Source organism: Gallinula chloropus (genome assembly GCF_964237585.1).
Source record: "Gallinula chloropus genome assembly, chromosome: 3".
Classification (NCBI taxonomy): domain Eukaryota; kingdom Metazoa; phylum Chordata; class Aves; order Gruiformes; family Rallidae; genus Gallinula; species Gallinula chloropus.
The window spans coordinates 2,940,452-2,953,027 of record NC_140087.1 but is presented as its reverse complement, the minus strand read 5'-3'; the positions used below and the strand labels follow the sequence as shown (position 1 = coordinate 2,953,027).

Here is a 12,576-nt window from a genome sequence, read left to right as displayed (position 1 = left end):
AGTGGCAAGAAATTAAAAAGGGGAGAAAAAAAGCCCAAAGATTTATCATTCAGAGATGCCATGGCCAGGCAAAATTCAGAAAAAGCATTTCCTAAGTCTCCTGGTTTCAGGTCCTTGAAATCCAAAATGGTAGCAAAAGGATTAGCTGGCAGTCTGTGAGTGAAACATATACAGGTGATGTTAAGGTTAGAATTAAGCATTTAAATGTGGGGATTTTTCTATTGTTTCTTGGTTTACAAGCAAAATGACCCAGTAATGAAATTTCTTAATTCTAGTCTAATCCTCCCCAATATCTCCGTCGAACAGTAGCCCCAGCGTAAAGATTTACAGCTACAGTTATGTCTCTGCTTTGTTCCTCAGCATGTATTTACTTCTACCCATTTGCTTTCTGAAATTCACTCTCTCATTTGTCATCTGAAGGACTCCGTTTAAAAGGAAAACAGGCTGCAGACATGAAACACAGCTACATTCCTGAAACATGAGATGAACAACCTTTAATTCACGCAACCTTTCATTTACAGTAACGTTTAATGGCCGGGCCAGTTTCGCTATAGACAATGCCTCTCCCTGTCATTAGCCTGCAGGAAGGTCTAAAACTCTTAAGCATTTAAAGGAACACTGTTTCGGGGTCTGTAGCCCCTCCCTCCCCCGCTCCCCATCACCCCTCCTGACTGCCCTTGTTCTAAGTGCATAATCTAAACGCAAACTGCTCTTATTGTTGGCCTCGAGCTCCGAAGGACCCTTCTGAACACTTTTTATACAAACCCTAACAAGGTCAGAGTTGGAAAAATCTCAGCTGGTGGACTTGGATCCCATGAGCTAGTGACCATTTATAATTAATATTAATGAATGGCGGACGACAGATGTTTATTGCTTAAGTAGAAATGTGCATTGCTAAACCAGAAGGATTTAGTTTAAATCCAGAGGAACTGACTTTATTTCTTGTACGGATGTGGGTGGTGGGAGGGAATGCCAGTGGGTGATCCAGCCCCTGCTACCTTTAAGCTTTAGCAAGGGAATGATGCTGATACCCAGTAAAGAAGGATCCTGAGATCTCTTATTTGATTGAAGCATGATGTTTGGTCCTTCAAAACATTAACTGAAGGGAGGAGGACTCTGTGTTCACTTCAGTTGCTATGCTTTGGTTGTGTCCAACTTGCAATACATCATAGTACAGAAAATATCTCTTGCTGAACTTTTGCTTCAGGTCCCCTCAAACCTTTCCACAGCCCTGCAGTTTGGCTGCTGTAGCCAGCCCCGCCACACCCCACAGACACCCCTGGAAGAGTAAAGCCCACACTGTTAGCAGTTTACCAGCTCTGCTCTAGCACTTTGAAACAGCAGCCAAGCACTGAGCAGGGAAATAAAACACATCTACAGCAAGCACTGCTGAACCCCCATTGTGTGCTGCTGGTGGGAACGGTGCTAGACAGGACGCAGGGCAGATCTCCTAATGGGGTGGCTCAGGGCTTACAGGTTTTCCTTAGCACTTGGTGGTGCCCCCTGTCATCCCCATGGGGTCTGCACCTCCTCTAAATTTCAGATGTAAGTGGTGGGGTGGTCAGCGTATGAAATGCAGAAGTGGAGTGGAGTGATGCACTGTCACATGGCCTACTCATCGCTCACATTCCACTTCAAGCTGCTCATAAAGCCGGCTGCCCACTTCAGTGTGCAAAGCCTGTGTTACTACAAACAGCTCTAAACGCACAGTTCATCCCCAGAGGGATTTAAAAAGAATAAACTTATCACATTCTTGGGGAAAAAAAAAAAAAAACAAAGAAGAAGACAAGACAGCCTGGATAAAATTTACTTGGGCTATTTCTATCTGTGATTCATTTCAAATTGAAGACTTACGGGCAATGTTAAAAATACTTGCCTTCAAGCTTTTTTCATGCATGTCCTCCATGGCCCCTACTTAGAAAGAATTTTTAAAAAAATATATTTTATCGGGCTGAATTTTCCAAAGGAATGGAAAATACTAAATTATCAGTATCATCACATTTCCCAGAAACTTGCTGATTTCTGTGAAGTCCCAGTGGTAAGTAGGCAGGTTTTGAAACAACTTTGTCTTTGTGTTAGGCTTCTGCCTACTATCCAGCCAGCTTATCCATTGGGTTGGCCCTTGGTTGGCACCTGGTAGGCTGACAGGGGCTCAAGACCATGAAAACCTGAGATCCCTTTACCAGCAGCTTGGTCACCTGAGCTCCCCTGCTAAATTCTGAATCTCACCACAAAAATTTCCCAAACCTTTTTCAGAGGCAGCCCAAGTGTCTTGGTGATTGCAATCACCTTCTCTACAAGCTGCCCTCTACCTGGGGAACTGCCAGGTCTCTCCTGAGGAGGTGAGAAAAAACTTCCCTGAAACATATGGAGGTGGCCAAAGCGATATGCCATGTCACCCTTTTTGAAAGGGGCCCTTTAAATTCCCTGATCTGGATGAGATTTAGAAACCTGACCTGTCATTTTAAGCAGGATGAAAATTTATTGGGAAATATTTGCACTACCTGGAGAAGGGAGTGAGCTGAAACTGTACACACACACACTGGAGACACAAAACAGAAAGAAGCAGTTGTTTTTCAACACCTTGTTTTGAAAGGTACCCTTGAAAGGAGACCATCCCTTCGTTTACATCAGAGACCAACCTCTGTGACCCCCACGTGTTTGAGCCAGTACAACAGAGGGCAGAATTGAGCCTCTGGCAAATTTAAGTCATAGCACCCTGGCTCTGTGCTGGTGTTTATGCTGAGTGGATCCGTTAGGCACTGCTGTCCCCCTGCGTGTGAGCTACTGCTGACTGGCCCAGCCATCCCTCAGCCTGGCCTGGGTTACCTGTGGGACGCTCAGGGGCTCCCATCTACCTGTCAGCACAGGTGTCACTCCTGGCAGGAATGCAAACAAATTGTGCTTGGGGTTGAGGGGACAAGTGAACCGTGCAGAGAGGGGCCAGAGGTGCATCCTGTTGACTCCTGGTCTCCCTTCACCTTCCTGGGACATCAAAAAAGGAATGGCAAGGAGGGGGGTCCTGGGTGAGTGTATAGCTGCACCCCTACCAGCAGATGAAATGGTGGAAGATACCTGGGTTGCCTGACCTGGCATCTGGTAGCAGGGCAGAACTGCTGGCCTGGCCCAAGAGTTACTAGTCCTCATGCACAAATCTCCTCCAGGCTGTGTACTCAGTCATTGGAACAGCCCATGATCTTTTAGGGAAAAAGGCATTCTTACAGTTGCATCCAAACATCTGGGTCATCACCAGTATTTGGGGAATGGGCATGTTACATTAATGCAATTGGTTTAACTAAAGCCAAGGAAAAAATCTTTCATCCTTTATTCCTCCCTTCAGAGCACTCAGAATACAAATCTGAATAGGAAAGAAACAAGTTTCTCTGGGTGTTTTCTCCCTTTTGCTATTGTACTAGAAAGAGTTCGAGTCTCTGCTGAGGCACTAGCATCTGTCTCTTATCATGTATAACTTTTCTTGATTATTTCTAGAGAGGCAGACTAAACATGCAATTCTGACATAATGCAGCATCACATTTTTATTTCTGGTTTGCTCAGATGACTGCACCAGCTGAACCAAGTCTCTGAAAAGGACTGTATTTATGACCTCGATCTGGGCTAATAGGAGGGCATGGATTATTAGTGGAAAACAATTATAGATTTCTGCCAATATCCTGACGCTCTTAACAACAGGGTGAGGCTTTTTTTGGTACCAATCGCTGCTATCACTTATCTCTGTAGGGGCATCTGATTCCGTTAGTCTTAAAAGAGGCTTGTATGGTGGATTTGGACAAGTCTGAGGAGAGTTGTAAAAGTTAAACCCCGTGCAGAAGTCATTGTTAAAAATCTCAAACTCGGCGAGAAAACACCACTTCCCTAAATACCAGCGTGGTGTATGTCACTTCCCGTCCTAAGCAATGTGGAGTGGTTTTCTGCTCTGCTAAAACAGCCATTACTTTCCTGTCTTTGGATGCCAGGTTCAGTGTTTATAAGCTGAGGGATCTTATAAGATGAAAACTGTTATGTAATCATAAAAATCGCTGTTGTTAGCACAGCATTAGTCCTGATTAAAACAGGGCTGCTAACAAATTCCCTTAGTCTCAACAGGCAAGTGCAAAGGAAGTAAATCCCCCCCCAGGCACTGGTCTGAAGAGGCAGCAGTAAATGTCTCCCCAAACAGCAAACAGAACTCATTATAGAAATCCTCCTCCTCTGGCTGCTTTGACTGGAGGATGTTCTTGCATTTTCAGGCACTGGCAATGTCTTTTCCATGGCACAGGAGAGGCAAATCCAACCCATTTCTACTGCGAAGAGGTCATCGCAAGGCAGTTGAGCCAAGGACTATCCATAAGCCCTGCTTATGAGCTCATGAGTGTAACAGTGTCATTTCCCAAGCAGCCCATGGAAGAAATGATCTCCAGTGGGATACAACTTGCTCCTTACCTGCAACATCTCCTGCCTTGGCACAGCTGACCTGCTCACTCTCCTCTCTTTGCTCTTTGTCGGCTTTGAGCAAGCAGCTGCTGCCCAGGCCTGATCTCTTCCTGTTAGGACACAATGCTCTCTTATCCCCCTAACATGCTTGCCCCAGATTTGTCCTCTTCTTGCCAGCACAACATAAGACCATTTTTCAAGTGAATACATTCTGGTAGCCCAGATCTTATTTACAGAGGCAAATGAAGCTGAAGGATCCTAAACCTCACAGAAGGACTTCTGTAGGCCTCAGGCTCCAACACCGCCTAGGCTCTACATCTAGAGTATTTCCATTTTCAAGAGGAAATAGGGGACATAATTACCATTGGTCACTAGGTCATTTAATGCAGTTGCTCAACCATAAGTGTCAATATCATCTGAGGTATCTTTGGTTATTTAAGATGATCACATAGGACTGTGGATGTGACACAGGCCTGAAGAGCTGTATCCATCTGGACTGGTATGTTGAGGCCAGCTAGACTGTCCTCATGCATCTCAACAACAGGGTAACCTGTGTTTGGCCAAATTAATTTCTCCTTGAGTGCCTTTGAACCTTAGCTCCTTTAAAATTTTTACCCAGATTCACCTTGGCAGCTGATAGATCTTCAAAAGTAAGTAAGGCCAGGAAATGCGCTGAGCTATGTAGCACCCAGGTCATTCTGAAGTTGTTGGCTCTTGCCACTCTGGTCACCTGAAAACCTAGTGATCATGAAAATAGGGCACTGCAACTAGAAAAAACAATGATTACTGGAAAGAAAGTTATGCTATTTAGACTTCAAAAAGACCCACCAGATGAATCAGCCACTAATGACTTATGAATGAAAGGGGAATGTCCTCTGCGTCACTGGGCAGTTGGTGATGTGGAGGATTGTTATCTTGGCAAGTAGTGCAAGGAAGGACATGCTACAGCCTGTGTTCCAGAAAAAAAATGTGTCACCTCTTGAAAATGAGAGTGATCTACTCATTTGCACAATATGACAAGACTCGATGCTCAGCATATGTCATGCAGTTGTTGTCCGTGTTGCATCATGAGGAAACAGTGACAGACTTTTAATAAAAGAAGGCTAAAATATAGTCTCTGAGAAGGGGGTGGATAGGTGGGAAAGAGGGTGACACAGAAGGGTGGCACAGCCCCCAGATTTTGTCCCTGTACCTCATGGGATATGGAGGTATCAGGGCGCTGGTACCAACCAGAGCACAAGCACTGACAGTTCTCCGGTAGCTGTGAAAGTGCTAGGAGGTCAGCTGAGGCTGTGGGGCATGTGAAGGAACACTGTGGCACGTTACAGCTGTGGCTTGTGGTCTTTTATTACAGCTCTTCAGCTTATTAGTGTAGTGGGGAGGATTTTGTGGTCCGCGGTGACACGCACAGTAGAACCCTTCCAGATAGGGGCCGATGACGTCGGTGCCTGCAACCCCACCAGGCACAGTTCAGTGACTCCTCTTGTCCCCTCTGCTCTCCCAGGGCAAATTTCTTTGTGGGAGTGATCTCTCCAAAAGAAATACAATCATCCCAAATGCTTGACGCCAAATTCTCATCCCTCTGGTGTTTCCATGAGACCTTCCCTGTGACATCCTCCCACCAAAGCGAAGCAGTTCATACAATCAGATTTTATGCCTGCCTGGGGTGGTTTGGGGTTTCAGTGCCCACAGAAGGGAGAAGAGGGCAAATACGTCGCTCAGAGTTCCCTGTAGCAATTACAGCTGAATATAACAGAGCAGGGCTAAGTGACAATGCCTTAAGTAGATGAAATCTGGAACATGTGGTAGTTAATCTGCATCAGACGTGATTTTTTTCAGTAAATAACTCTGACACAGCACTGTTAAGTACTAAGTTCTCCTAAGTCGACACCATCCCTTCCTCCCCTTTAGTCCGTAAAATATGTCTATAGGTCTGGTGGAAACACCACATCTGATGCAATAATGCAAATACTTCTCTGAAACAGTCTGCCTTGCCTACTTAAAAGATGTATTCAGGCGTGGATTGCATAAATACAGACGCAGGGGTTTCTTCAACCAGGGGCTATAAATTAGATTAACAAGAACTCAGCACCTCTAAGCTGATTTGACGTGTAATTATACCATTCTCTGAATGAATTTCATGTCTGCAGTTAATGTGAGCTAGTGAGCTGCTCAAAAGTTATAGCACGTCTGTAGACCTTCTTCAAAGTAGAAGGAGTAAGGAAAATCCACTGTCCGCAAGAAAAGTCACTGGGCAGTGCCTGCAGACCAGTTCTTCCAGTACAGCTGGCAGTGTGCAGTTTCGGTTCCAGAATAAAAGCTGTTCCAGTGCCAAACAATTGCTTCACACAACTATGAGAATATCACAGATCTGCATCTTCGTGAGCAGGACGTTCTCTTGGGAAATACTGGGCTGCCTCCTATTTAAAAAGAGACTTGCCCTCTTTTTTTTTCCTCTCTTTTTAATATTTTTTTAATTATTATTATTCTTTTTTCTTTCTGAATTTTGAAAGAGGAACCTGAGGACAGGTTCCAGTAGCGGTGTGCATGGCTGTAAGAGAATTCTATACCCCACGGGGAAGCAGTGCTCCCATCCCGCAGCATCACACACTCAGCTGCCTTCCCACCAAGAAAAGCTCCTGGTGCCCGCAACCTAAGGCAGGGACCGGAGGTGTAGCACGGGGGGGCGGACGGCGGGGGGGTGGAGGGAAGGCTTCTGGCTCCCTCCTGCCCTTTACAACCCGAGAGCGGAGGGAAGGGAACCTCTGGGCATGCAGGGCCGCTGGGCTCAGGCCGGCGGGCAGCAGCCGGCCCGAAGGGAGCCGGGCAGCGGGGTGCCCCCTCCCGGGGCTCCCTCCCCCCCCCGCCTCAGCCTCCGCGCGGCGCGGCACTGCGGCGCCCCCGTGCGGGCGGCAGCGGCAGCCCAGCCCCGCGTGCCTACCGCACGTCAGTGGAGTGCGGCACAGCCGAGCGAAGAGCCGCCCGCATCGGTACAGGCTGCGCTCTGGGGAGGCCGCTGTGTGCCGTTCGGGGCTCCCCGCCCTCAGAAGGACATTGAGGCCCTGGAGCGAGCGCAGAGAAGGGCAACCAGGCTGGGGAAGGGGCTGGAGGGCAAATCCTCTGAGGAGCGGCTGAGGGAGCCGGGGATGTTCAGCCTGGAGAAGAGGAGGCTGAGGGGAGACCTTCTCACCACCTACAGCTACCTGAAGGGAGGTTGTAGAGAGGTGGGCGATGGTCTCTTCAGCCAGGGGACAGGAGATGGGACAAGGGGCAATGGCATGAAGCTGTGCCAGGGCAGGGACAGATTGGATATTAGAAAAAAATTGTTACTGAAAGAGTTGTCAGGGCTGGAACAGGCTGCCCAGGGAGGGGGCTGAGTCACCTTCCCTGGGTGTGTTCAAAGAAAGGGCTGATGAGGTGCTCAGGGATCTGGTTTAGCACAGGATGGGGATGGTTGGACTCAATGATCTTCAAAGGTCTCTTCCAACCTACATACACATGTGTACACAGCGTGGCTGCCAGAGGACAGAAGGATCCTCTAACAGCCGCAACCCTCACGAGGGACACAGGAATGGCGGGAGAATGCTCTCTTCTCAGCTGTATCATGGCGTCGCTGGCTTCGTTGATGCACTTGGGTTCTAACGCCGCCCTTGCCTTTCCTTCTTCAAACATGAAGGTGATCAGGGACGAGCCTGCAGAGGTAACGGCCCCTGCTGCTCTTGCACTGTTCGTTTCACAGGCAGCCAAAGGCTGGGGTTTCCCACTGAACTTCCACAGCTGTGGGCGCCCAGCTCGCCGTGCTGTTGCTGTGAGGTGGGCTGCTGCAAGCGGTAGGAAGAAGAGAAAAATATTCAGGAAAACAATGTCTGTGAAGAAGAGAGCAGGGGTATAAACAGGGGAAGAGAGGCAGGCAAAAGTTTGGCTCCAGCTACTCGTCACTGCTAGCAGATAGCCACTTCCCTTGGGTCCAAGCTAGACAAAGAGCTGACTGGAATTAACATTACCTTGTCATACAAAACCCCCCACTAGAAGAATGCTGAAAGGACCTAAACTGCCAGCCTGGACAGAGATGATCCTTCTATGCTTTATGGCTTTACCAGAACAGCACGGGTCTAGACCACAGATCCTTTTACAAATGGCAACAGCGTGGAGATGATGCCATTAAACCACATATAAAATTGCCCAGGAGACTCTAAACTAGTTATCCTAGAAGATAATACCCTAGAAGAGAACTAGGACTGGGTTTTAAGTACTTTCCAGAGATGAGTTTTGCTTGTCCCCTGTAATGATACCCGCCTGACTAGAGCAGAAGCTGCAAAGCCATGCCTAGGTAAGTCTCCAGCTAGACAGAGACAGTGTGTTCATAGTATACTTGCACATACATGTATAAATACATATACATCTTGATCCATGACTGAAAGGAAACCATTAAATGTCATTCCTACATACTTAAGGAATTGTGGCTAGGAAGTCACAGCTGAAGGATTTTGGCTAATCACCAAGTGAACAATGTCAAACACTGAATGTCTGGACAGTTTCCATTCAAATAACATTTCGTCTGGGGCCAACTGTATTTACAAACCACTGGAACAAGATTCCATACTGTCATTTGTGCATTAGTAAGAGGCAGCATTGCAGCTGAGTAAGATGCAGGGTCACTTTTGCATGGACCTCTCCCAGCTCTCCCAGTGGTGGTAGCTCTCCTTGAGCCCGTTCTGCAGGTCTCTCATGCTCACCTCTGCACATCTTAGATGGCACTGCCAAATTCAGAGGGTATGTGGGCAAACATTGGGGTGATCTCTGGCTGTTTATCTAGCAGTTGAGGTGCCATTTTACATTTAGAACTTTACTGCATGTTTCAGAAACAATAGATGGGAAAGGCAGATGTTTGTCCCTACTTGACTCAACACGTGTATCTAAAGCTTCCCAAGCCCTCTGATCTGAAGCAGTGATGGTAAGGAATGGAGAAGCTGTAAAATGAGCCCATAGAGCTACACAACAAGAAAAGAATACAACATATCCTCACATCTTAGTCTTGCTCCTTGCTTTCTGCCTTCTCTCCACCTCCTATGCATCTCTCTCCCTTTATCTGACCTACTACTCCTCCTTGGATGGTCGTCAGAAAAAAGCCACCATCCCTGCACCTTTCCCCCCCACTCTGACCTACTCCCACAGAGCCCAACGAGGCACCAAAACCTTCCAGCTCTGGTTTTGAGTCTGGAATGGGCACAATTCCCTGCATTCAGCACCCTCAGCAGCAAGAGCTATTGCCAGGGCTGTGCAGCTCCCCCAGCATTGCTGCAGGAAAGCCTGCATTGGCTTTGTTGATATTTAAAAGCAAAAATTCCTTTTTGCTGTAATAAAGAGGGATAGGTTATTGTCAGTTGTATGGTTACCATAATAACATAGAACAAAGTTTGGCCAGATGCTTTTCAGTACTTGTCCAGAAATTTCTCCAAGTAAGGAAGCATATAAGCCAGTATGACATTGTACCATGAAAGTCTCAAATGAGGTTGTTTTCGAAGCCATCATTGGGATTCATCTAACCACAGGTGAATTTCAGCTGCATAGCTCAGTAGATGAGATGGTTCCACACAGAAAAAAATCCCATCTCTTTTAGGCTTTGTGTACCTACAAGTTCAACTCAATGTCATACCTGCATGAAGGAAAATAGCAGGAATAGAATCAAGGAATCACAGAGTGGTTTGGGTTGGAAGGGACCTCTGAAGATCACCTAGTCCAACCCCTCCCTGCTATGGGCAGGCCACATCGTTCACTAGACCAGGTTGCTGAAAGCCCCATCCAGCCTGACCTTGATCTTTCCCAATGATGAAGTCTGGTTTAACCTGAGGAGGGTCACACAACTGTGCTGGAGCTGTCACTTTGCCATGGGATTCACGTTGCAATACCAAGAATACCCCGGGGGATGTGGGTGTGGTGGGGGTTAAGGGAGGGGAGAGGGATTTTTAAAAGACATAGATGCTGAGTGCAGACACTGGCAATGGGGCAACATGATGGCCGTTACCCTCTCACCATATGCTTTGGGTCCCAGTCCAGGTCAAATTGAGACCAGTCAATAGTTAAATGTGACCTGGTTTCAGCCACACACGTCCCCAGACCAGTTGTGTTTTGGTGGAGTACGTGGAGCTGTGCCCCTGTCTGTGGGAGACTGACAGTGACTCTGTGAGATATTTATACCAGCTCTGAAGTCCCTGGGGAGCTCTCGGCTCTTTGCTTAGAGCCAGACTGGTGGGAGGTGCTGGGCCAGTGGACAAACTTAGTAGTCTGATGAAGAGTTGGACATTTCCAAACACTAGTTTGGAAATGCTCATGTCCAGCTTCTAATGGGAGGTGCCAATCCAGGGCCAGTTCCGCAGGCGATGGCAAAGCCAGGGAGTCAGAAGCTGCAACAGCCTGAGCAAATCTTCTAATGCGCCATCATTTTTATTCCAGGGAAAAAAAATAGGGAGGAGAAAAGAAAAAAGTCCAGCAAAGATGAAAGCAAGGAGACGAGACAGGAGAGCAAAGGGCGAGCAGCCCGAAGACAGAACCGAGAGCAGAGGGAAAACAACAACAAAACGCAGCCGAAGAAGAGAAAAGCCCCGAACAAAGAACAGAACCTGGCACCCACCGACACTGCACATTAACAGCCCTCCGTGATTGTTTTAAGTCTTATGATGCTGCTATCTCTACCAGATCGCCCTGACAGGTGCTCCAACCATTCAGGCCGCAAATGGACAATGCTACCAGTTATTATTAAACTTTAAACAACATTCCAAAATACTTCCTATATTCTCCGAGCAACCACCGTTCATTAAAGAGATTGACATGAGCCAAGAAAGAAAAATATCTAAAAATGGGATCCTTTAAAACTGTTATATTATATGCTTCCATGCATCTGTAAAAGGCAATTAAGAATTTTTGTATATATTAATAATAGGGTATAAAATATAGCAATATAATAATGAATGACGTTCAGATGAGCAATGTTCTTTTTCTTTGTAAAATATTTTTCAAGTTATTGTTTAAGTATGAGGCAAGAGATATGTCTAAAACAAAGAGGCAAACCGTATCCCTTCATATATTGTACATAAATATTAAGAGAAGGAGGAAAACGTTTCTGAAGAGCCAGCAGGAACCCAAGGTTTTGCAACCTCTGGTGGAGCACAATGGGATTGCCCCGTGGTTCCCTGGTCCGTGCTCTAGACGTGGGTGAGAAACACCAGGGAAAGGTCGGCAGGGCTTCACGAGCTGAGGGGAAAGAAGCAGAAGCACCTGCAGCTGTGAAGACTGATCCCCAAGGCAGAAGGCAACGGAGCCGAGCTCGCGTCGCGCTCTCATCTGTCGGGACACCACGATGTTTCCTGGTCTGAACAGTGGTACCGTGTGTGCTGTTTTATGCTTTTTATACCTATGTGTAACTTAAGTCTACATTTCAAACCTTCTGGTGAATGACAAATCGTATTTGTAGGAGACAATGTTGAGTTAATAAAAACCAGAAAAAGAGACCATGTAAGTATGTGTTTTTCACGGTGGCCGGGTTGCCTTGTGCTGCAGGGAAGGGAAATCGTTTCACAGCTTCACAGGCAGAAGAGGACACAACTTGTGTCCACAATGCACACCTAGTGAAGGAGTAGCTATAATGATAAATCTACTGAAGGGCAAAAATTACAAACACCTGTTTCAATTTTACCTAAATTCTTGCTCTGTTTCTTCTCTCTGACACAGCAGTGGTGAAAATCTTCACTGCTCAGAGAACAAACCGAACCCCTTGGCTATACTATGGCTGTACTATGGCTGGAGTGACCCATGTGTGAAGCACAGGCTATGCTAAACACTGCCTCTCTGCTCAGAAATCATTTACTCTGTACAGAAATGCACCCAGGGCCCAGCCTGCTTCACAGAACGCGTTTCACTGCCCTGCTCTCCCCAAGGGCAGCTGTCATAGGAGTAACAGTCTACCCAGTATGGTGCATAGACCAGAAAAAGTGGCAGAAGAGCCTTCTCAGCCAGTTCCCCATTCACTACTTCTGTTTCTCACCTCTTTGACCTTCAAATAGACTTTGCCCAATACTGAAACCTGTTGCTCAGGCTGAGGAAGCTGGAGCAACAGGCTTCAGTGACTGTTGGAGGAATATCCTAATC

The 12,576-nt window shown here is 46.9% G+C and overlaps 1 protein-coding gene across 1 annotated transcript in view; it reads left to right on the top strand.

The window, feature by feature from the left end:
- Positions 1–11,922, top strand: part of RSPO3 (R-spondin 3) — a 61,867-nt gene extending 49,945 nt beyond the window's left edge. Inside the window, exon 5 of the mRNA XM_084261496.1 lies at positions 10,885–11,922. Coding sequence (XP_084117622.1) covers positions 10,885–11,078 — 194 coding nt within the window. The 3' untranslated portion in view covers positions 11,079–11,922. The remainder of the gene's footprint in view (positions 1–10,884) is intronic.
- Positions 11,923–12,576: the final 654 nt, after the last annotated feature.